Source organism: Pituophis catenifer, unplaced genomic scaffold, assembly GCF_029215685.1.
Source record: "Pituophis catenifer annectens isolate HBS135680 unplaced genomic scaffold, rPitCat1.0.hap2 SCAF_14, whole genome shotgun sequence".
NCBI lineage: Eukaryota > Metazoa > Chordata > Lepidosauria > Squamata > Colubridae > Pituophis > Pituophis catenifer.
Genome location: NW_027256894.1, coordinates 2,792,013 through 2,817,856, shown reverse-complemented (window position 1 = coordinate 2,817,856; position 25,844 = coordinate 2,792,013). Strand labels below are relative to the sequence as shown.

Sequence of the window (25,844 nt, the reverse complement as noted above, 5' to 3'; positions counted from 1 at the left end):
CTAACAAAATGAAATTCAACATAGAGAAAAGTAAAGTCTTACACTTAGGCAAGAAAAACCAAAAGTACATGTACGCATTAGGTGAAACCAGGCTTAATAGCAGTAACTGTGAGAGGGATATTGGAGACTTAGTGGACAAACAGTTAAATATGAGCCAGCAGTGTGCCGCAGCAGCCAAAACAATCCTAAGGGATAGAATCAAGATCCCATGAGGTTCTAATACCGCTCTATAAAGCCTTAGTAAGGCCACACCTAGAATACTACATCCAGTTTTGGTTACCACCGTATAAAAATATGTTGAGACTCTAGAAAGAGTACAGAGAAGAGCAACCAGAATAATTAGGGGACTGGAGACTAAAACATACGATGAACGGTTGCAGGAACTGGGCATGGCTAGTCTAGTGAAGAGAAGAACCTGGGGAGACAGGAGAGCAGCCTTCCAGTATTTGAAGGGCTGCCACAGAAAGGAGGTGGTCAAGCTATTTTCCAAGGCACCTGAAGGCCAGGCAAGGAACAATGGATGAAAACTGATCAAGGAGAGATTCAGCCTAGAAATAAGGAGGAATTTTCTGACTGAGAACAATCAACCAATGGAACTGCTTTTCTTCAGAAATTGTGGGTGCTTCATCACTGGAGGCTTTGTCAGAAGTGGTGTAGGGTCTCCTGCTTGAGCTGGGAGTTGGATGACCTACAAGGCCCCTTCCAACTCTGTTATTCTAGGTTCTAACCAAATAGGGAAGATGGTCCAAAATATCACCTTCCCATGAACACTTGCTGAAGTCTTCAAGCAGAAAGTTTGCGTGTTTGTATGAATGTGATGAAAGTGACTTAGACATCTACGGTGGCCAGAATTAATTGATGGGGCATCTTTAAGCAACAGGGCGCCTTCTGTTTAAGGAGAGGAACACAGTCTTTGGCCTCATCTCTTGTGGGTCCAGGTGCCAACTGCTGCTAGAAATATATCCAGTTTTGAAGCCACTATTGTACCCCCCGTCAACATTTTGTATATAACTATGTGGATTGTGTGTACATGTTTGCTTCTCTTGGCCATGTTCTCATCATACGCTAAAGAAATAATAATTGCTCAAGAGCCTTTTGGCTCAGCAGGGCAGCTCTTCTGTTATATCCTTCTTAATTTGACCTAGCAAACAATCTTTGTTATTTTCTGTATTCCAGACAAGAAGCCAGCCACCTTCCTCTTTTTCTCTTCTAGGACATCTTGAGCCTCTCTGTCCTTTCTCTGTTCCTGCTCTCTCATCTTTGTCTAACGCAGGGCTAATTCTCCAACCTTGGCAACTTTAAGCGTGGTGAACTTCAACTCCCAGAATTGCCCAGCCAGCAAGACTTAAAAGTTGCTTAAGGTTGGAGAGCCCTGGTCTAACGGGTCACCCTCCCCCAGAATTTACAGGGACCATTGTTACAGGTTAAGCAAGTCTGACTAGGGGTTGCAATTCCCTTGTTTCCACTGACCGTTGGTGGCCCAGCTCGTAAAACCAGTTAGGCACAAAAGTGCATAAAATGAAGACAAAGTGTCTCCCCTCGCCTTGACAAAACCCATCGCTTCTGTTGAAGGAGTGCTGCGGTGAAAGAAAATAAATAAATGGACAGCAATCACGGCCTAGTTGATGAAACTGTTCAATTAAAGCACAGACATTTACATGGTGTAATTTCCGTAAATTGCCAATGAGCCCCTTTAGACACAACCAGTGTTCAAATTGATTTCGGCATTGATTTTGGCTGAAGCTGATAAATTTCTGCTTGTTAGTTAAAGTAATTTTGCAGAAGACTTTGTGCTGCGGTATTGAAGTGTTCATTTAGCTGATGGTTAAAAGAGGAGTTATTTACCGAGGGCTGCACTGTTGTTCTGAGATGCAGCAATTCCCAAATCATCTTTTACTTTTACTTTTAATTTTTAAGCTTCAGCATCCCAATCAATAGGTGACTGAAACTGATTAAAACTTATCCAACCAGCTGCCTATGGCAGTTTAATTAGAAACTGGTTGATTCTTAAATTAAACTTGTTTTGTTGCACTCTGTACTCCTCCTCCTGAAGATTCAGCAAAAAGTTAAGTTGTTCTCAATTTAAAAATAAAACTAGGGGTTTTGTTAAGGAACAGAAGGAGACGTCACTAAGACAACCTCAAGAAATTTGATCTGAGGCTTTCTCCTGTCCTGCACGGGGATTAGCCCTGTGGATTAAGCAAGGACAATTGCAAGTCCCCTTGATCTGCACTGACTTGAGATCGCAAGACCACTCTGCTGTGGCTAACCTCTTGCTCTTTGGCATCTCAAGAAACATTCTGCAACATCTCCTTGTCAAGCTTGGCAAAGAAGCAGGACTGTGTGTAGTTTGTGGAGATAACACTGTTCCTTTGATAAGAAACGATCGTCCTACATCACCGCTCTGTGCTTTAAAAACTCCTTGGCGAGAACACACAAAACAGATTGAGATTCTAGGCTAGAACCTCTCTTCCTCTTTTTGGGGTCTTCTCCTCCCCACTGCTTCCCACCCCACCCAGGTATGGGGCTGTCTGTCATGTCAGGACTCTCTTTATCTTTCCATCCGTTGGCTGGGGGTGGGGGTGGGGGGGAGGCTGCTCTTGCATTCTTGGAAAAGTCCATTTTAGAGGCAAACAGCCTGTGGCCAGAGGGCGCCTTCAAGTTAATAATGAATCATTTTGTGGTCATCATTCAAGCATCTGTGGTGGGATTTTTGGAGAGAAGGCAGGTTGGCATCGCTTGTGGCTTTGAATGAGCAGAGGTCCAATGAGGCTGCTCACTTCTGAATGTCCTTTTTTAACAGCCAGCAAGTCAGCTAATGGGCTCGCCTATTACAGAAGGCAACAACTGTCAAAGTGGTAATTTTTTGGAAACCTCTTCTTCTTTTCACACGGCTGTTTCGGTACATGGAAATATTGCCGTTTAAAACTCTCAAACTCTGGCCATTAGCGGAGAGCTCAATCCAATCTGCCCAGAGAAGGCCTGGAACGGAGTCTGGGTATGGTTTGCTGCAGGTCATCTACAGCTGGTGACCCTCCTGTCTTTGCACAATGTGTAATGTTTAGAGACACTGAACATCTCCTGAACGAGATTGATGAGCTTTCCCTTCACTAAAGCTCCGCTCGGACTTGGCAGGGCTGGGCTCCATGTGTGTCAGATTCAGGGGTTTCTGAGCACGGAGGGCTTTCGGGGAGGAACATTTCATGGAGCCAAGGCAACAGCTGCCCGCCATAGAGTGGCATCCAGAGCAAATGCTGGAGACGATTGGAGGGGTCTTAGCTTGCTAGAGGCCTCCACAGCTACCCTTTTCCTTCTTCTCGTTCATTCTTTGTGTTCCAAATGTTGGGGCTTAAGATCCACCGATGCTCCCTGGCCCTTCATTTAAGAAGAATAAGCTTTAATTGGGGGTGGGGGGCTTTGGCCCACTGCTCCCTCATGCCTGCTTTCAACAAGCTGGTTAAAGAAGCACCCAACTTTTACCCCAGTCCTGGAAGTGCAGGTAGGCCTCGACTTACGACCACAGTTGAGCCCAAAATCTCCGTTGCTAAGCGAGACATTTGTTAAGTGAGTTTTGCCCCAGTTTACGACCTGTCTTGCCACATTTCTTAAGTGAATCACTGCAGCTGTTAAATTAGTAGCAACGGTTGTTAAATGAATCTGGCTTCCCCATTGACTTTGCTTGTCAGAAGGAGATCACATGGACCTGGGACACTGCAAAGGTCATAAATGTGAGTCGGTTGCCAATGTGTCGTCTGAATTTTGACCATGTGACCATATGGCAGCAGTCGTAAGTGTGAGAAATGATCATAAGTCACTTTTTGAGTGCCATTGCTAGTCACTAAAAGAACTGTTGTAAGTCGAGGACTACCTGCAAGTCCAGGCTGATGGTTTTTCTAAGCCAGCGTTTCTCAAGCTCAGCTCCTTGAAGCTGTGTGGACTTCAACTCCCAGAATTCCCCAGCCAGCACTGAAGTCCACCCATCTTCAAGGGACCGAGGTTGTCCTGAGCCACCAACGTTCTTGGCCTTTCAGGGCAGAGTTTGCAGTAGAAACCATAGAAGTAAAAAAGCTTTCGGCAGCTTGTCTTATTTCACCAGTTATGTTTGCGGATATATCATGTTGTAACTTTCCTATCAGGGTTGAGGGGAGGGGAGGGGAAATGTGGCAGGTTTTGCTCACATGAAGTGTGCATTCATTTGATCACACCGTCTGTCTTTCAATGCCCAAAATAGCTCTCTTACCACGTCTGGGCACACGGCTTTGTCAGAAGGCCCTGCAGAGAAGCCTTTGAGTTTTTCAAGGGATGCCAAACGGGCAGTGGTCCCTCCAGGATGCCAAGTGTCTGGAGACGTGGGCAGTAGTCAAGTTTAATAAAATATTTGACACAACTGTGCCAATGCTGCTGAAAGCTGTTCTTTTCACCTGGTTCTTTTCTTTGCAGAAAAGGCAAAGCATAACGAACCCCGATAGGTAGCATTTGGCAAGAGAATTCTGTGCTGTTATTTTCTTGATGGGGGAAATTGTCTTTCTTAAGCTTGGTTTATACTAAGAAAGGAATTTTAAAAATCCTATCTGAGCTGTACTCTTATGTCTGAGTGCCCCGTCCACAAAATGCTTTGTGGAAACAGGAAAGCTCCCCATTTTTCTTGATTCCAAAACCAAGAGTTACCTTGTGGTAAGATGGGTGGCCATTGGCAATGAATGAATGAGTGAATGAATGAATGAATGAATGAATGAATGAATGAATGAATGAGATTCACAGGAACAGGGACTGGAAGATGCCCTTCTAATTTCAAAGAAGCTCTGCTTTCTTTGTGGGAGTGATTTATTTTATACCCCACATTCACTCGAAGGATCTGTTCACCTTTTCTGGGTTTTATATTCTTGGAGTAATCAGTCCATAGTTGTCACAAATTATATTTTCATCATATTAATATTCCAGTAGAAGAAAATACCTGTAACTCAGGGTATACAGAAAATATCTGTAGCTCAGATTGTCGGTGCTGTGTGAGCTTGGTGGTTGGCTTGCAGAAGGTTCACCAAGGATATAGTACTATGATATGATATGATATGATATGATATATATTATATTATATTATATTATATTATATTATATTATATTATATTATATTATATTATATTATATTATATTATATTATATTTATTATATTATATTATATTATATTATATTATATTATATTATATTATATTATATTTATTATATTGTATTGTATTGTATTGTATTGTATTGTATTGTATTGTATTGTATTGTATTGTATTGTATTGTATTGTATTGTATTGTATTATGATTTCATGTTTCTAGATGGCCCATCTCCCTCAAGGAGGGGCTGTATTAATACTGCAGGCATAGAAACCATCCAAAATTGTATCAGCCATGCAGCTCCAGGCAACCATTGGTTGCGACCGTCAACAAGGCTCTGAAACTCTTGTCGCTACTTGCTTTGCCAGGGGAAGCAGCACATCCACCCCCTTGTATCTGTAGGTCTCCATAACTGGACCATCAGCCATCTCCGTCACTAGAGGAAGAGACGGGACAGCCATTTGTCCGGAATGGTATAGGGCAGGGGTGTCAAACTGGCAGCCCTCCAGCTCATGAAGGAAAAAAGTCACAAAATGTCACGTGATGGCAACGTGACGTCGCGAGTTTGACACCCGTGGTATAGGGTCTCCTGCTGACGCAAGGGTTGGACTAGTAGACCTCCAAGGTCCCTTCCAACTCTATTATTCTGTATTCTGATCTTGAAGCCAATGCAGGAAGCCAGTGGCGTGGGATTGCTGCACCAGAGCAGTCTTCTGGGCAATGCTAAGTTGGGTTGGGTAGTTGAACCATGAGAGCACGTTCATAATTTAAACAGCCAACATCAACTTCTGGTCCTTCGGTTAGGGCTGAATGTGTTTTCCAGCAAGTTTATTGGGACAGGTAATTACTGCAGGAGCTGCAGCCGACCTGGAAGGGTTTGCTGTTAATTAAAGGCTTGCTAAGGTGTCCAGTTTTCTTTCCGAGTAACCAAAGTTCCCATTCAGACTCCATTAATCACTTTACGGATAATGCGCTGGAGAAGGTCAAGACAGCGGTGAATGTCGTGGCGGCTTGGAATAAGCCCATTTACTTTCTTCTTCCAGCGAGTTGTGGTGCTTGCAGAATCCAGGGGTGCTCTGCGCCCCACGGGCACCGTATCCGCTTTGTGATCCCTTCTACAATGATAATTAAATGTTAAATTGCTAGTGTCAATGCTCTGTAAACCAAACCAGGTACTGCTCTTGGCTGGAAATTTAACCCAAACTTCCACGGATGACTTGGCGTGCATCATAATTAAATCATCAAGTCTTTCCTTTTAATTCACTTGAAAACAAGAGGCCACCCCTCCCCCTCAGAGACGAAGGAGGGGGGCAAAAGGATCGGCTTTCTTGACAAGCTAATTAAGTTGCCAAACTGCCCGGTGCAGGACATATTAAGCTAACAGACGTTAAGCACGAAGCTATCGCAGCAGCCTGTTTTGTTATCGTTCTGCTGATCTGAAAGTCAAAATGTTTTGCCGCCGTTCATAGTTTAGGGTTCATTTTACCTGCTCTGATGTAAGGACTCTGCTCTCTCCACCATCAGCCTCCCAGTAATCCCTCGAGGAAGCTTCACTCTGGCTCTGAAATCATTTTTCTTACGGTGTTTTTTAGGATTTACTTAACAGACTGCTAATTTTTAACGCTAAAATTCCATTTGTGAAGACCGGTAATTTTTTTTCTCTGTGCAATATTTTTTAGAGGAAGATACTTTTTAAAATTCCTTAAAGGGCAGAAGTCAGACGCATAGCTTCCCCATAGCTGGAACGGAGCAGGCATAGCTTTCCAATAGACGCTTTGGATGGTAGCTGACTGAATGGAGTCAGTAGGATAATCGAACTGCAAAAATGATCCAATACCATTCCAAGATGTGTGGTTTCTGCACTGTGTGAAGAAATCATTCCATTTTATTCTCCTTTTTCCGGGGCTCATGTTGAGTACTGTAGGCGCTTCTGGGCACCAACCACATTTCAAGATGCCTTCTGAGAACTTGAAAGAGGTTGAGAGAAGAGAAACGGGGATCAGGAGAGGAGCAGAAGTTGTGTCTTAGGAAGCTGGGATGCTTAGCCTTCAGGAGGAACAGGGCTGAAGAGCCCTCTTCCAATGCCTGAAAGGATCCTTCACAAAGGGAGGTCAGGACTTGCTCTCTCTTGTTCCAGAGTGAAGGATGTGAAAGTTATTTTAAGTTACAGGGGGAAAAAGTTTCAGCTGAATTGTAGCCAAAAAAATTCCCAGCCACAAGAATGGTTTGATGATGCACCCAAGGGGTGATGGCTTCCTGATCATTTGATGTGTGCAAGCAGACGCAGGACCAGCGTCTGTCTGGCATCCCTGTGCAAAGCAGGGAGTTTGACTTGAGTGCCTCAATGGCCACTTCCAATTTGGATTCCGTGATTCAGCTTGAGAGCACAAGCACATCCGATTGGCTCTCTGGGCATTCCCTTGTGTTGAGAGAGGTCCGTCTTACGAACACAACATGTCCTGATGGCCCAGAACTAGCCTAGCCAGGATAATTTCTAACGCCGGTCCTCACTTTCTGTGCTGAGGTATGTCAGGTCTGCCTTTCCTGGGCCATTTGTTCTGGAAAGGCAACAGGAATGGGAAACTCAAGGAGTTGTTAGCCAAGCGTGTCACATGCCTGATAGGCTTTATTCAGCTTGATAAGTCACACTTATCAAGGATTGATAACTCATCAGGATTGATTTTTGTGGCTGTTTGTTGTTCACTGGAACTGGCCTTGTTGCATATATCACCCAAGCACACAACTTCAATTGCTCAGGGATGCCATTAGCTAGAAACTTTAACAAGCATCACGTAAAACTTAAAATATGACCATGATTTTTCTTTGCTTTAAACTGACTGTCTTCTTCTTTGGATGCAGAGCAAACCACGTCCCCAGTGGGAAAATACTAGCCGTAAAGGTAAGTTTGTTCACAAATCTGCTTTAAAAGATTCCCCTGCCCCAGTCTTCTTTTTCCAGGACTTTATTGCGTGAAGCCAATTTTTGCAACGAAAACACATCCAGACTGAAGGGCACAATTTATAAGTACAAAGCAATCTCTTCTCCTTTTTCTTGGTTGTACAACTTGGTCCTGAGAGGAATACAGGCAGGAAAGACTTTTAATCTATTGCAGACCTGACAATGGTGGCTTTATATTAGCATTTTTTTTTAAAAAAAGCTACAGATTCTCTACAAGTGTTCAGGGGGCCTTTCTTCAGTGCAGTTTTTAATTTGATGGTGTGATTATTTAACTATCTGAAGTCAGCGTCTCCATATATCCCATAAATTTTCTCATCTTAGATTGTTAAATTGTGGTTTCTTCTCTTTCCTCTTGATTGAATTCAAAAATTAAGACTCTTAAATGCTTTAAGAATGGAAGCTCAGGCTTTTAGGCCTGCTCCAGAGCTGATGCCTGTCTCTCCAGCCTCTTTCTGATGGAGAATTACAAATAATTGCCTGTCAAATTCTTCTCCTCCATTGTGATGTTCTGGTAGAACAACAAATTCTTCTTAAAATTGCTTCCTCTTAAACATTAATTTTTTACCATCCCCAAATATTTTTACTGCATATACAACCACAATTGAGCCCAACATTTCTGTGTTAAGTGAATTTTGTCCCATTTTATTACCTTTCTTGACACATTTTTAGTGAATCACTGCAGTTGGTAAGTTGGTAACCTGGTTGTTAAATGAATCTGGCTTCCCCGTTGATTTCGCTTCTCAGAAGGTCGCCAAAGGTGATTATGTGGTCCCAGAACACACCAACCATCATAAATTTGCCTCGGTGGTGCAGTGGTCTAAAGTGCTGTTAAAGTGCTGTTAAGTGCTAGCAGTTAGCTGCCTGCAATAAGTGCAAGTTCAAATCTCACCAGGCTCAAGGTTGACTCAGCCTTCCATCCTTTTGAGGTAGGTAAATTGAGGACTTGGATTGTGGGGACAATAAGCCAACTTTGTATAGAACAATACCGCTTAGGGGGGCCCGAAAGCCCTAATAAGCAGGTATATACAAAAAAGTATGCAGGCTGTTGCTATAATGCATTGTGAGCTGCCCTGAGTCTACAGAGAAGGGCGGCATATAAATTGGACTAATAAATAAATAAATAAATTTGAGGCAGTTGCTTTGGTTTCTACAGACAATAAACACGGCTGTGTCATGGGTTCCCCTGTGTCCCCCATTGTGGCCAATCTCCACATGGAAGAGGTAGAAACCAAAGCCCTAAACTCCTTCACAGGAATCCCACCCACTCACTGGTATAGGTATGTGGACGATACTTGGATCAAGATTAAAACAGGAATTGCAAGCCCTCACCAAACACATCCACTCTGTGGACAGATGCATCAAGTTCCTACGGGAAGATGTTAAGGAAAATAGTCTGGCCTTCCTGGACTATGCAGTCCACATTAAGGAAGACAGAAGCCTTAACACTGAAGTTTACAGAAAATCCCCACACATAGATCAATATTTACATTTTGATTCTTGCCACCCACTGGAATACAAAAGGAGAGTCATCAGAGCCCTACACCATCGGGCTGAAGGTCTTTCTCCCGGCAAAGGTGGAAAAGAGAAAGAGCTAAAAAGCATATCAAGGAAGCCCTCAGAACAAGTGGGCCTTCATCAAATCCAAAAAAAGGCCCAGCAGGAGCTCCTCCATAACAGACAAAGAAGAGAATCGATGTGTTTTCCATCTTTGCTGGTAGGCAGACCTTCAGCCCGGCGGTGTAGAGTTCTGATCACTCCCGTTTTTGTGCCCCAGTGGGTGGTGAGAACCAAAATGTAAATATTGGGCTTTGCTTATTGGAAGCCAGCTGGGATTATGATCATATGACCGCAGGACACTGGAACCATCACGAATACAAGCCGTTTGCCAAGCACCCAAATTGCAATCATGTTACCGTGGGGATAGTGCGATGGTTGTAACTTTGAGGACAAGTTATACCAGTGTAACTGAACGAAAGGACGTAAAAGCACAAAAGGAGTTAAACAAAAGGACGTAAGTCGAGGGCTACTTGCATTTGATTGCCAATGTCTCTAAATCCTTTAAAATGTTCCCTGTTGCATATGCTTGGGTCCGGCTCTTTGACAGAGGAACGAATTGTTTCCATTTATAGATGGCAATAAAAAAAAGTCAGGGTGGAGGGAACCCCAAAAGTGGGTTTGTGACAGGTCCTGGCCATCTTCTCCAAGGCCTCCATCCCACCGCCGTGGTCAAGACTTATGCCCGAGGCTTTCTTGCAGCAATGAAGCACCGGCCGCCCAACCTGTGCATCGCGAGCAGTGCGGCTGTGTGCCAGGCTGCAGTTCCTGGGAGTTTCTTCTGCTCTTAACTAGCATTTAAATGGTCCATTTGATTAATCATTTGTATACTGCCTATCGAACTCCCAAATTTCCTCTGAGTTGTACATACTGTAAAAGACAATTATATTGCCGCAGATTAAATAAGTGAATTAAAATGGAATTGCAGCTTAATTTGACCTGTGATTTTGCTCTCATTCCCTTTAGTGGCACACACGCAACTCCAGCAAATAGATGAAGTCATCCATGACAGCCCGTGATGAATTGCCATCGCTATACTGTATATTTTAATAGCCTCTCACTAATTTAAATTGAGCACCAAGTAAATTATAATTCCGTCACTTGAGTGCTTGTATTTAACTTGACAACTCATCCTTGTTTGTCCTGGAGGTGTAGCAGAGAAAATGGCTCAGGTATTGCTGGTGGGGCTTAACCCTTTCTCTGTGAAATCCGACTTGAGAAGCCCCTTTTCTGTGGCCTGGGGGTTATTTAAGAGAGACGATGGCATCAGGGCATTTTAAATTCGGAGACAAGACGCCTGTTTTTCCTAACCCTGCTTCAGTTGCCCTGATTCACTTTTACATCATTAAAATAATAAACTGAAATAAGGATTTGAATCCTAATGCAAATTCATAGAAGCCATTACCTCTTTCTCCAGTAAAAGTAATTAAAATCAAATATATTTATTTATATTTCCTGTTTCTTAACCACTTTCAGATGGACTGCTAGGTGCCTGCCTGGGCATCCAGAGCCTGCCAGTCCAAATACTCCCAACAGCATAATCCCAAACAGACACATTTTTAGCAAACTTTGGGAAACATTGAAGAATTTGCTTCATTTTTAAAGGAAAACGTCGCCCACATCATTTGAGACCACAGTTTGAATTCTCTGCTCTTTTCAGCCACCTCCTACAGGCAGTCCTCGACTTACGACTGCAATGGAGCCTGGAATTTCTATCATAGTCATGACAGTCATGAATGTTAATTCATGTGATCGGACCTGATTTTATAACTTTTTCCCCACCAGTCTTAAGTTTATGTGGCATCGCCCAGTGAATGCCATAGTCGTTAAGTGAATCAATGTATTCTTATGTGTGTTTTTTGCTGGAAATCGGCCAATCCTCCTTTTCACTAGACTAGTCATGCCCAGTTCCTGCAACCGTTCTTCATATGTTTTAGCCTCCAGTCCCCTCATCATCTTTCTTGCTCTTCTCTGCACTCTTTCTAGAGTCTCAACAACTTTTTTTATAATATGGTGACCAAAACTGGATGCAGTATTCTAAATGTGGTCTTACCAAGGCATTATAAAGCGGTACTAATACTTCATGTGATCTTGATTCTGTTCCTCTGTTGATGCAGCCTAGGACTGCACTGGCTTTTTTGTCGGCTGCCACACACTGTTGGCTGATATTTAAATTATTATCCACTAGGACTCCAAGATTCCTCTGTTCACCTGATCTGTACCTGTAATACATTGTGTGACGTATACAATATAAATATATAATTTGGGGAAGCAGCCCTGTCCCACTATTTTATACAAAATGGGGCCGTGTTCTTAAAAATCAATATACCTGTAAGTTACAGCAGCTTTCAGGCTTTCTTATTTCATTTCCTATCTTGGCTGATACTGAATTTGCCTTCTGTGATCAATATCCAGCCGAAGGTTTTGCAGTGGCCAAGCTTGTCTTGAGGAAAGCTGAAGTTGCTAAAGTGAAAAGGAACATTTGAGTTTAAAACGGCCTCTTTTAGAGTCCGGAGAGGGTTAAATTTTCCTTGCTCCTCTAAGGAGTAAAATTGATACAACGGTTCCAGCAGTTTACTTTGTTTTAAGCTTTCCATCCAGGAAAAAAAAATGTAAGTGAATATTGTTGGCAAATGACTATTGATTTGGAGAAATGTGTTAAATGTTTTCTTGGCAGCGTTTCTATTACAGTTACAGCTTTTATAAATAACCCTAAAGCAAATTCTTGATAGAAATGGGTTGTGCACTTTTTCCCCCTGTTTAGACAGACATCAATACTTTAAAAATGTAGGATTGGAAATCAGCTGGATGTGAGCAAGGGATTGAAAGAAATTTCCATTAGGAGTCAAGCTGCAGCGGAGCGTTGGCTGTGCTGAATCTGCAAAGTGTATTTGATCCTGAAATTCCCATCCAGATTCTGAGAAATGTAGGTCTGGATCCTGTTTTTGCCAGGCAGGGATGGCATTTGGGGGAAGGAAGTGTTTACCTCAGGTTTGGAGAAAGGTTCTTGAACATATGCAGAGAACCCTCAGAGCAGGTGGGATCCATCCTCACATTTTCTAGTCTAATTGTCAGAGTTTCCAGGTGTTTCCAGGTATAATTTTGTCCTACAAATACATTTAAATAATACAGGTAGTCTTCGATTTAGAACAGTTCATTTAGTGACCATTCAAAGTTACAACAGCAATAAAAAAGGTGACTTATGACCATTTTGTGATCAAAATTCAGAAGCTTGGCAACTGACCCATACTTACGACGGTTGCTGTGTCCCAAGGTCACGTGATCCCCTCTTGCAACCCCTCTGACAAGCAAAGTCAACAGGGAAGCCAGATTCACTTAACAACCATGTTACTAACTTAACAACTGTAGTGATAACAACTATAGCAAGAAATGTCATAAAACGGGGCAGAATTCGCTTGACAACTGTCTCACTTAGCAACAGAAACATTGGGCTCAATTGTGGTTGTAGGTCAAGGACTAGCTGTAGTTATGGAGGGGCAAAACATTTCTTTCTGAACACAGAATGTTCTGGAGAAGATAGGAACTTTCTGTTCTCCTTCCAGATCACATGAATCTGCTGTTCCAGGGATGGCCCTAATTTTTTTCTAGAAGAAAATCATCCAGTTGTGGCAGAAAGATTTCATATCACCCCTGAAACAGATCCAGGAGAAAAAGAAACCCTTATTTATAAATTAAATAAAATACATATCCTGTTTCCCCCAAAATAAGACATCCCCTGTTATTAAGCCCGATCGGGCTTTTGAGTGTATAGCAATAAGGCCATGCGCCTTATTTTTATTTCAGGGTTTAAAAAAATACAAGACAGGGTCTTATTTTCGGGAAAACACAGTAGAATGAAATGAAATGATCAAATACCTTAGAATTGCAATCAAATACAGCAATGTTTTGCAGCCTTGGCAAGATATGTGGACTTCAACTCCCAGAATTCCCCAGCCTGCCTGGGTGTAGAAGTCCATACATCTAAATGCTGCCAAAGTTGAGAAACACTACTGTACAAACCTATGAGGAAATAATAATAATACTGAAGTAGAATATATCTGTTGTTAGAGGTCTGAGGGCAGCCATGGAGAGGCTCAAAACGACAGGTGGGTGGCCGGAAACACACAATTGATTGTACCTTTTTTGCATCTATTGCAATACTTCTGAAAAGGTGGGCGGCTTATACTGAGTGGTCATGACTACCATCTCAATATTTTGTTTAACCTATCTTGTAGACACCCCTGATTAAAGTATTTTTATTTCTGAAGTGATTAAGCTATAGAGATGTATTTCCATATTAAAAATGGGCTGCCGAGGAGAGGTAGATTTCTTTGGGTGGCTGCCCACTAAGGACCCCCTATGGTAGGATAATTAGGGTGTGTTTTGCACAAGGCAGCATCTTGTGTGGGATTGGAAGCTAAGCAAGTGTGAGTCTGGTCCATACATGGATGGGTGCCTGTCAGGAATACTAAGCTGGGAAATCAAAGAAAATTCCAGAAAATGGCTACAGGGTCATCTACATGAAGTTGCCAAAAATCGAGCTTCACTCAGAAGAGATGTAATTTTAAGGACCAAAAGTCAAGTTACATCTAGATTGGTCTCCTTGAACCACTTGCTGGTGGACTATTGCAGTATTTTTCAACCTCAGCCACTTGAACGTCAACTCCCAGAATTCCCCAGCCAGCATGTGTGGACTTCTGGGAGTTGAAGTCCACCAGTCTTCAAATGGCTGAGGTTGAGAAAGACAGGGCTATGGCATTGTTTTTAGTAACAATGAGGACAAAAGTTGTACCACCAAAAACATGTGAGATTTTTTTTTCTTGATGCAGACTGGAGCTTATATATTAAAAAAAAGAAATGGTACAATAATGTTTCTTGCTGAGTGCTGCCTGATTTTCTGTAGCGAAATTAATAATTTAATATTAATGTTTATTTCCAGGTGATTCCTTTAGATATTACACTAGAACTTCAGAAACAGATTATGTCTGAATTAGAAATCCTTTATAAGGTAAATGCTTTTTCTAGCACTTCTTTTTCAATTCTGTTTAGCATGCTATTTTTCCTAAAAAAATAATAATTTCACTTGCTTCACTTCTTTTTACAGTGCGATTCATCCTACATCATAGGATTTTATGGTGCTTTTTTTGTAGAAAATCGGATTTCCCTTTGTACTGAGTTTATGGATGGTAAGTGAAATACTATAACATTGGTGAAGGACCATAGTTTAAAAAAAGGAATTGGAAAAAAGGAATTGGTTGAAGAATATTGGTTTACTATACCTTAGAACTATGAAGCGAATCCTAAAAAAAGGGGGTATTTTGATAATAACATTCGCAAGGCTCAATGCATCAGGCAAGCAAGAGTTATTTCTTGGTGCTGTTTTCTTGAACAGAGTTGCACAAACTTTTATTGAAAATTTATATATGGTAGATAATAAATGGTGGTTTATATGTGGTTTAATATTTTCCAATTCCATGCAATCTGTATTAACTGACAAAACAGCTGTTCCTTCATCTTAATAGCTTTAGTCACCAATACAGATTTTCCTTCTAAGTTGTTTCTTTGGTCCTACGTGTTTCTTGTGGGTTGGAATGGCAGTTAAAGGGTTATTGGGTTTTTGTAATGACAATCTTAAAGATTGCTTTACTTGGCACTTTCACCTCAGGATAAATTTCTTGAGCAAACCAGCTACAGATTCCTCACCAATTGGTTGGACAGCAAAGTGGGCACCCAGTCATCTAGGTCGTGCTGGCTGGGGAATTCTGGGAGTTCACGAGTCTTAAAGTTGCCAAGTTTGGCGAACCCTGATCGAGGTGACATTTTTAGAGAAGGCCAGCTTAGCTTTAGCTGATCATATTTTGTTCTCCCTGCAGGGGGCTCCTTAGATGTCTACAGAAAAATTCCAGAGCACGTCTTGGGAAGAATAGCTGTAGCTGTGAGTACCTCGGGTGGGGTATATCCGTTCTTGAAACATTTAATAAATGTGGAATTGCTTAATCACAATCATGAAGTTGCCAAATGAAATGTGCAGGTGCAGTAGAAGCAATTGGGGGAGGGGAGGGGAACAAGGGAGAAAAAGGGGGGAAATGAGAGACTCTTATAATACTTGGAAAGCAAACCGATTGATTGCAGCATGGATTAAGGTTCACTTGAATAAAAACACATGACGAGAGTATTTGAATTCAGAGAAGCCTACACTGTAATCATCTTCAAGATGCCACAAGACTCTTTGTATTTTCTGGGGTAAAGAGAGCAAAGTGCTCTGATTCTGCCTGTGTGCCTTTGCACCCGCTGCAGGGGCTGCTTAAGCAGAATTGACCAAATTGGAACGAACGCACCATAATCTTTGGAAGCTGAATAAAGGCCAACGGAACGGACGCCCAGTTGACCGTTGAGAGAAGAGGATTGCTGCACAATGGCTAAATCGGAGGCAGGCTTTGATCATTTAAGTGGTTTAAAGCATATCAGAGTTATTCTGTAATGCACTACTTAATTAAATTCCTGTTTTCCACACTCATTATACATCAAGCTGACAACTGAAACCCTTTAATCTAACGCAGACAGCTATTTAGTCCACTTTCATTGTAATTCACAGCTCGGCTTCATCCTCTGCACTTCAGATGCATGCGCAAAGAGCATCTTTTCATCAGATGTGCTCCCTCTGGAACAGTTCCAAATGGCTTTACTTTTGAGCCCAATGTGGTTTCTTGTGTAGTGTGGGAGAGCCTGGGGATTTTCACGTGGCCTGTTTCAGCGAGCTGAAAAGTGTTTCATTTTCCTGTTGGGATAATTTGCAACTTACTAAATAATTACGCTTGTAACTTTCATTTGACTAAAAAGACTTTCTACTTCTTGGAATTATGTGCACCCTGACAAGATAGAATTTCAGGTGGTGTCTTTACAGGCAAAGAATTCCTAGTGTGCCGAAGACTGTGCAATGAATTGGCTCCCTGTTTGACAAATTGACTTTAAAGGGATGGCTCTCACACATCCAAATCTTAAAACATGGACTCAGAATAAGGGTGTATGAAATAGCCAGGACTATCTGACTCTTAAGATAGAAGCACCAACCAGTTGCTGTGGTGACAGAGACAGAGGCTGGGTGGGACAGTTTAATCCTCTCTTCCCACCCACCCCCACCCCCACCTGTGAACAGCATATTGGTGAGAGAGATTTTGGCAAACAGATCTGGGAAGAGAATGCTAAGAGAATCCAGGAATTCTAAACTATATTTACTTTAGGTTTATTTTAGTCTAAGAACTTTTCCAGTTGCTTTTGAGTCCTTCATTTGTACTTGCTTTAGAGTCTGTCATCTGTACTTTTATAACTGTCTGGTTTGGTACAGCTATCAAACAGGACAGGTACAGACTCCAACTGTCAGCCTCCGCCTTTATATTGCTTGCTTGCTCGGCTGCCATTGTAAGGGGGGGAGGGGGGAGCTGTCTGGATGTCTGGGGGGGGAAGTGAGCTGGTGGAGTAAATTGGAGAAACTTTTCCTCAGCGTTTCTCTGCAGCTGGGAGGCGCGCTGATAACCAGTCAAGGTCAACTGTTGTGGTATTTTATTTTATTTTATTTTATTTTATTTATTTTATTCAATTTATATCCCGCCCTTCTCCTAGTGGACTCAGGGCGGTGCACAGCCAGAACTAAAACACATACCAATACAAAATTTAAAATTATTAAAAGAATTATATAACTGTATACCAGGAGGATGGAGCCATCGGAAGCTGCACCCCACGTGACTTCTTGGGGGGATGTGGATTGGATAATCCTGACTGGACGATTGGGGGGAGGGTTTTAAGGATGCTTTCTATATATGATTTTCATGCCTTTTGCTTCAGACGTTGCTTTTCTTTGGTTGCATTCAGTTCATACTCAGTAAAAGTACCTTTCTCTATGAAAATGGAGTCGGGGTGTTTCTTTCTTGAGTACTGAAAGGAGGCACACCTGACACCAACAGATAGTTAGGTCCCTGCAGAAAAAACAATTGCAACCAGCCTGATTTCCATTGAGGACGTGGATACTGCACGGGTCAGAAAGGGAGCTGAGAAAAGATGTACATACGTACAATATGTAAGTGAAGGTGGTATTCACTTACCTTCACTACCAGTTTGCAAATGCGAGCGCCTGCACCACCTCTGCGCATGCGCAGGACCTTCTGCGCATGTGCAGAGCATCAGAAACAGGACGTGATGACATCCGAGAGGGTGGGCGGAGCCTCCCGCAGCCGCCACTACCGGTTCGTCCTAACCGGATAGAACCGGCTGAATACCACCACTGGTACAAACCCCTCATAGTCTGGACATAAACTGTTCAAACTCCGCCCCTCGGGATGCTGTATAGGGCATTACATCCCAAAACAAGCAGACACAAGGACGGGTTTTTTCCTTGTGCCATCACTCTGCTGAACACCTAATTCCCACAGTGCTGTATTATGTCTAAGGATATTTACCCATGTAGTAGGCTGCATTACTAGTATTCTTCTCATCTGTTCCACTACCTTCTCTTACTGGTATCATTATTGTTGTTATTATTACTTTGATATTACGATTATTATTACCGGTACTTTGTTGTTATGCATAAAGACTGAGAGCTTATGCGCCAGAAAAAAAATCCTTGTATGTCTAATTACACTTGGCCAATAAACCTGTTCTGTTCTATATTCTGTTCTGTTCTATTCTATTCTATTCTATTCTATTCTATTCTATTCTATTCTATTCTATTCTATTCTATTCTATTCTAATCTAATCTAATTTCTCTATTCTATTCTATTTATTCTATTCTAATTTCTCTATTCTATTCTATTCTATTCTATTCTATTCTATTCTAATTTCTCTATTCTATTTCTTTTATTCTATTCTATTCTATTCTGTTCTATTCTAATTTCTCTATTCTATTCTATTCTATTCTATTCTATTCTATTCTATTCTATTCTATTCTATTCTATTCTATTCTATTCTATTCTATTCTATTCTATTCTATTCTACCCTACCCTACCCTACCCTACCCTACCCTACCCTATATTGCAGTCACCCTACCACAAAATATAACTAAAAGTCTGAATATGCCTTCTCTCTTTCTTTCTTTCTTTGTGTGTTTGCTACAGTGAGGAAAGACAGCAGAGAAGGGCCAGTTCTAAGCATCTCCCATCAGTATCTTGCCTAAGTTAATGTGGATTTGGGTTTTGCTTGCCATTTTACCCATTTATTTTCCTTTCTGTTCTTGATGTAGAGACACTTTGCCCTGTATTTGAAGTGCTAATGTTGATTGTAAGTTCTTTCTCCCCCTCCCCCTTCGGATGTGTCCTTAAACTCTCACAAAAACGAGTGATGGATGGCAGGTATAACAACTGCCTGTGTCAAGGCTCTGTCAAGTCATTGTTATCTAACCTACTATTTACCGAGTTCCTCCAATGGCTTCTGGAGTATCTAGTGAAAAGCTGTTCTCTGCTGGCATCTCTTTAACAGCTGAAAGCTTAATACTTTGTGTGCGTGCCCCAGATTGGAAAATGTCCTTTTGTTTAGTGTAAATGAATAGTGAGATGTCTGATCGATGCATGAGAGGCTGTGGGAGATCTTTGGACCTGTACTTATAAAGCAGTCTTAAACACAGAAATGAAAATCACTCTATTATTTAGTTAACAGAGCACTTTTTATAGCCATTCATTCAACAGATACATCCAACCTCTAAAGGAGTCTGTGCATTCCTACATGTGGGGGTTCTGTTCTTTACCTTGATAGCATTCTTACATGTTAAAAATCCATCATTGCAAAGCCATGCAGATGGTGCCACTCTTTGTAATAAAAAGAAAATGCTGCAGTAGGTGAGCTGACATGTTGCTGCGGTATTATGCAATAAAAAACAAAGGCACTCTTTGTTATGTAGTATCCCTGTTTCCCCCAATAACATCCTATGTCTCTGTCTCTCTAATAATGAAATATTTGCAAACTCGGTCTGAAAACGTAAGACTGGTTGCTTTCCATCATAAAGTCTATAGATGGTGGCCATTTTTTTAAAATAAGTGAAGATTTATTCTCATAGCTAAGTTTATTGCAAGATACTGCTGGCGGTTTCTAGATTCCAAGAGGAAAAAAAAGAAATGCTGCTTTGACTAAAGCTCAACTCCCGTTGAATCTCATGGACAAGTCAAAAAGTTTGGAAGAAGGCAAGAGAAAATACTTGGGTGAAAAAATTCCAGGGAAGAATTCTTTCTCTTGCCTTCTTCTAAACCGTTTTGACTTTGGCCAACAGCCTAGAAAGACTTAGCTACACCAAGGGGCTAAGAATGGAGAGGATCCTCAAAGAGAAAAGCAGATTTACTCTCTGCCGAGTCCTGACCCAGCCAACTCAGTGGAAATAAGAGTCGCTGTTTTATGTGTAATTTTTGCAACACTAACTAGCTTTCAGTCCTAGCTCTTGAAAATGAAAATATGCATCTCCATGTTATGTATTAAATATATTGACCCATTTCTTTTCCCCCCTAATTTGTAGGTTGTTAAAGGACTTACTTATTTATGGAGCTTAAAAATTTTACATAGAGGTGAGTTGCATGTTTGTTCTTTTATGTTTCAGCTGAATGTCACAATTCAGACTTAATTTCAGGAAAGGAATTTTGAGATTTTAAAATTAACCGGCTTGTGCTGGAACTTAAGACAACCCATTCTTTGACTCTTTAACAGCATTCCATGATGTCATGCTGGCCCCATGACCACGGAAAGGTCTTTGGGCAGCACTGGCTCAGCGGCCTTGAAACAGAGATGGGCACCCTTCCCTTAGAGTCAGCAATGACTAGCGGAGTAAAACCCATCTTTTATCTCCTTTACCTTTATTCTTTGCCTCAGTGAAGGTCTGTGAAGACTGAGTTGAGAGTCAGAACAAAGTAAGGTTTCAAAGCAAGGGTGAAATCCAGCAGATTCTGACTAGTTCTGGAGAACCAGTAGCGGAAATTTTGAGTACTTCAGAGAACCGGCAAATACCACCTCTGGCTGGCCCCAGAGTGGGGTGGGAATGGAGATTTTGCAATATCCTTCCCCCAGGAGTGGGGAGGGAATGGGGATTTTGCAATATCCTTCCCCTGCCACGCCCACCAAGCCATGCCCACCACGCCCACAGAACCAGTAGTAAAAAAAATTTGAATTCCACCACTGTTTCAAAGTAAGTTTTCTCTAGAGAGATGGCTAAACTGCAAGGCAGATATAATCCCTTGCTCAAGTTAGAGGTCCTCTCTCTTCTTGGCAAAATGTTGCGCACTGAATATACACTGAACATTTTATGAGGTAGTACTTTTATGAGGTTTCACTTTTTCATGTATTTGGAATATTCAATATTAGCCCATTAAATAATAATAGATAATAATAACAAAGTTGGAAGGGACTTTGGAAGTCATCTAGTCCAACCCCCTGCTCAGGCAGGAAACCCTATACCATTTCAGACAAATGGTTGTCCAATCTCTTCTTAAAAACATCCAGTGCTGGAGAATTCACAACTTCTGGAGGTAAGTTGTTCCACAAGTTCTAGGTTGCTTCTCTCCTTAATTCTCCTTAATCATCAGGAGCATGCCAATTTGATACGTCCCAATAAAATGTTCTTTGTGGAATTTGCCTGCCTCAGAGTTCTTATTAAATGGGATGTGTTACTTGGAACCCTGACATTTCCATCCATTGCTTCTTGTCCTGCCCTCAGGTGCTTTGGAGAATAGCTTGACCCCCCCTCTTCTTCGTTCTTCTTTGCTGCGCCTGAGATATTGGAGCCCTGCTACCATGTCACCCCTAGTCCTTCTTTTCATCAAAGTAGACATACCCAATTCCAGCAACCGTTCTTCAGTCCCCTAGCCATCTTCACTGCTCTTCTCTGCACTGTTTGCTTTTGCACCTGGCATCTTCCTGAAGCTTTTCTAATACAGAGCTTCTTCTCTTTGCTTCCTTACCTTGCTAGACTACTTTCCATGTGTGTGTGTGTATGATCTTTTGTCAGAGTCTCCACTTACTTCCTATACCTTATCAAATGGTCTAGTGAAGTGGGCCCCAACCTTTTGGCCAGCAGGGACTGATTCTTTCCACATACCGGAGGGGGCGTGGTTTTGTGTGCTGCCAGCATCCCATGGACGGAACTTGGCTTATTTGCACGGCCTGGTTACTGGCATGCTGCGGACCGGTGCTGGTCCATGGACCCGGGGGTTGGAGGTTGGGGACCCCTGGTCTAGTCTATGACTGAACAGATCTTTTTTTGCTGAGGGTTGCTTTTTCATAGGGAATCCATTCTATTTCCATCAGCTGCTAAAACATGTAGGTTTTGGCACCGTGGAAGTGAAATACATTCATTGTAGAACATTTTGCCAAGAAGAGGGAGAACCACCTAACGTGTGGAAGGGATTGTATGTGCCTTGCATTTTAGCCGTCTCTCTAGAAAAAGCAGGGTCCAAGGCAGCAATCTTGACACCCTGGGGAAAGGGAAAAAAACCCTTGTGTTGCTAGTTCTAATGAGCTCTTGGAAATTTGCATTTCTCACTGGGGATTGTATTGTACAGATTTCTCCAACTCGAATTCGGTACTGCGCTGGTGGGGTGTGCAAAACATTTCATTTTGAATTGTTTCAAATGCAAAACATCCAGGAAATGCCGCGGCTTTTCAGCTCAAAACACTTCCAGGCTGCTCAAGGTAGGATGGTTGCAGAGTTTCACGCTTGAAACGTTTCAGGGTGAAATATTTTGCACGCCCCTCCTTGCACACACAAGATGAAGAGAGTCTGGTTTTTAAAAGATGATTTTGAAGAGAATACATTTTGTTTTCTAAATAAAGCAGTCTGTATGTTTTTGTAATAGATGGCTTGAATCTTGTTTGACAGTTTGCATAATGGCAAGGAAAAAGCGCCAGTGTGACATTTATTTCATTGTCTGGTAAAAATAGCTCAGGAGGAGAAGGCAAGGCAAGCTTTCTTCCTTCATAAAGCTTCCTTCCTTGCTCATTTGTTAGATTTATATTCCACATTTCCTTCAGGAACTCAAAGTGGGATCCTTAATATTCACACTATATCGGTAAATTTTGGTTTGACCTTTAAGGAACTTTGACAGTGACATCTTTCCTGTTAGAAAGCTGAGTTAAGCGATCATACATCTTCCTTGTTACCCACCTTTTCATCCTTTGCCTTTCCCTGGATCATTCTGAAAGCTCTTTGGGTCTCCTCCTCTTTCAAAGGCTGGGAAATGCTTCCCTTCAGCCACAGATTTTCTACACTGATTTCCTGGTTCCTCTTTGTAAGCAGATGGGCAGATTGAACTGTCCCTTCCATCGATCCCATTCAAATCATATTTCACTGACGTATTTAGTCTGTTACATTTTTCATGTTAATTGTTATACAGGTAGTCCTCAACTTACAACAGTTCATTTAGTGACTGTCTGAAGTTACAATGGCAATGAAAAAAGTAACTTATGATACTTACAACTGTTGCAGCAGCCCCATGGTCACGTGATCAAAATTTGGCCGTTTGGCAGCTGACTCACATTTTTGACGGTTGCAGTGTCCTGGGGTCATGTGATCCCCCCTTTTACGACCTTCTGACAAGCAAAGCCAATGGGGAAGCCAGATTTCTCTTAACAGCAGTGTTACTAACAACTACAATGATTCACTTAATAACTCTGTCAAGAAAGGTTGTAAAATGGGGCAAAGCTCACTTAACATATGTCTCACTTAGCAACAGAAAATTTGGTCTCCGTTGTGGTCGTAAGTCGAGAACTACCTGTATTTCACACCAAAAATTCAAGGTCTGTCCCACAATCTCACCTGATAAAATTTCAGCTGTGGCTGGATTACCCTTCCGTTTCCTGTTCTGTCATCTATTCCATTCTGATGTCATCCTTCTGGTCATATCCAGCTATGGCATCTCTGTTTATAGTATTTGAAGCAGGTGTTTGCCAGCAATAAAGAATTCTTTTTTGCAAAATTATTAACCCACTTTTCATGTAATTGTATTTACTAAATTGATTTCTCCCTGTAATTATAGGTTTCTTCATTTCTCCAGTTGATGCATTCCAATTACCCATTAGTAGAATTATCTCCCTTCCTGATGTTGCATCTAACACCTCCTATAATTTGCCATGGAATTGCTCAGGGTCTTCCTTCATTTTGTAGGTGCATAGATTTGTATAACATTGATGTTCACTTGATAACCGCTAATTCGGGGAAATATGTTCTTGTTGTTTATTGGATTATAGATGAACACATATTTGCTGAAATCCTTTTTCATTTTCATCGCTGCTTCGTTCCTTTCTATGGACTCATGCCCTGAATAGTATATCTTGTAGTCATCTGACTTTAAATGGCCCATTCCAGTCCATTTATTGCTAAAATCTCCAACTTGGTACATTTCATTTCCACTTTGACCATTTCAAGCTCTCAAAAAGTTCATGCTTCTCAGATTCCTCACTCCAACTGGGTGTCTCCTTGTAAAGGAAGGACTCTTTTTTCAGTTCAGACACCATCAATAACCATATAATAATATAGTAACCATCAATAACTAGATTTTTTTGAAGCTTTGGCTGGACCACATCATCATCTCCAGATCTATTCACAAAAGTTCTTCATTTTTCACTAGTAATTTTATTTTATTTTTTATTTTATTTTATAATTGGATTTATATACCGCCCTACTCCCGAAGGACTCAGGGTGGTGAACAGCCGAAAGATAAAATACACATAATACAAACTTTAAAAAACAGTATAAAAACACATTAAAAAATTTGGCCCAAACAAATTAAAACACCCCTATTATTTTAAAACAAATTTAAAATTAACAGTTAAAAGGAAGTTAGGCCAGGCCAGCCTGTTGAAATAAGGTCTTGAGAGCACGGCGGAAATTAGAAGATTACCTTTCGATGTGCCTCCATATTTATTTATTTGGGGAATTTATATTGCCACCTATTCACACATGGCGACTCAAGGCAGCTTACAGAATGTCAAACCCCCATATAAAAACAATAAAGCTAATAAAAGAAGAGTCATATAATAATATACTAAAATCATGCCCCGCCCCAGCAACAGCACCTCACCAGAGCCATTTAATGGGCTCCATCCCTCTCTGCGTTCCCCAGGCTTCAGCACCTTCCGGAAGAGTATTAGAGTGGGGACCATTCTTATCTCTGTGGGGATGATGTTCCAGAGAGAGGGGACCACTGCAGAGAAGGCCATTCTTCTGGGTCCCACCAGGTGTATCTCCCTCGGGGATGGGACACTCCCTCCCTCCTATTGCTTAAATCTTATAGCCATACTTCGTCTTGTCCCTTTCTGGGTTTCTTTAGGAGATTCCTACTCTAGGTGAGTTGATGTCCTTCCTGCCTGCAGAGCCCTACCTACCCTCAGCTTCTTAATGGACCACTCTTGGCCTCTGCCCCTCCTTTTGACCTTATACAAGTCCTCCATAGTAGGCCAAGCAAGGAAACCACCCAAGCTAATATTATTTTTATGATAACTTTAGAGTAAGAGAAGGTTGCAAGACTGAACGGGCTTCCCCCATCCCTCTCTCTTATCTTTCTGAGAGCTATGGAGGGTCAAGTCTGAGATGCTTTCTCAAATTACATTTTTGCACAGACTCATATTTCTTTTAGCTGGCCATCAGCTGTATTTGCTATTAAATCAATGCTCTCTGGATTTATCCTGCCTTTGTTGTTGCTTCTTCCAACACAGATGTGAAGCCCTCTAATATGTTGGTGAACACAAGAGGCCAGGTCAAGTTATGTGACTTTGGAGTGAGCACCCAGGTACGTCTCTGCGTTCCTTAGTTGTCCTGTCCTCTTAATTCTGCTTTCCAAACTGGCAAGGAGACAAATGGACTCCCCTCCAAGAGCTTCCTCTGCTGGGAACATAACAATCCCTCTTTTTTAATCTCCTGGTGACTTTTCTTCATCAGAATATGATTGTTCATTGTTTCATGACAGTAAAAACTGCTGATATTGTAATTACTACTTACCAATAGCCAACTTCATTGATATGCAGCTTGCCTCTGAAAGCGCTTGGACCAAACAAAAGGAAGGGCAGAACGAGAGGGGCGTCTGGGGAGACCGACTGGCCCATAGTAAAAATTAATATTGGGATCAACAATGGTGGTGGGCTTTAACAATGTGCAGCACAAATTTTAATTAATTTCCATTTGGGGCTTCCCCTGAGAATCTCGCGTGAAACTGACCCTCACGCTCGCCGCGATGTTGAATTGAATTGCAGCCACCTTTCCTCCCAGCCAA

General features: G+C 41.7%; 1 protein-coding gene across 4 annotated transcripts in view; it reads left to right on the top strand.

Moving 5' to 3' along the window:
- The window catches only part of MAP2K5 (mitogen-activated protein kinase kinase 5), a 161,391-nt gene that overhangs the window by 44,983 nt on the left and 90,564 nt on the right, over window positions 1-25,844 (top strand). For 3 of the 4 annotated variants that reach the window (XM_070953371.1, XM_070953372.1, XM_070953373.1), the window contains exons 9-14: window positions 7,960-7,999; window positions 14,552-14,620; window positions 14,717-14,798; window positions 15,486-15,547; window positions 20,105-20,153; window positions 25,291-25,364. In XM_070953371.1, coding sequence (XP_070809472.1) covers window positions 7,960-7,999; window positions 14,552-14,620; window positions 14,717-14,798; window positions 15,486-15,547; window positions 20,105-20,153; window positions 25,291-25,364 — 376 coding nt within the window. The remainder of the gene's footprint in view (window positions 1-7,959; window positions 8,000-14,551; window positions 14,621-14,716; window positions 14,799-15,485; window positions 15,548-20,104; window positions 20,154-25,290; window positions 25,365-25,844) is intronic. The other variant, XM_070953374.1, reaches the window with a different exon arrangement.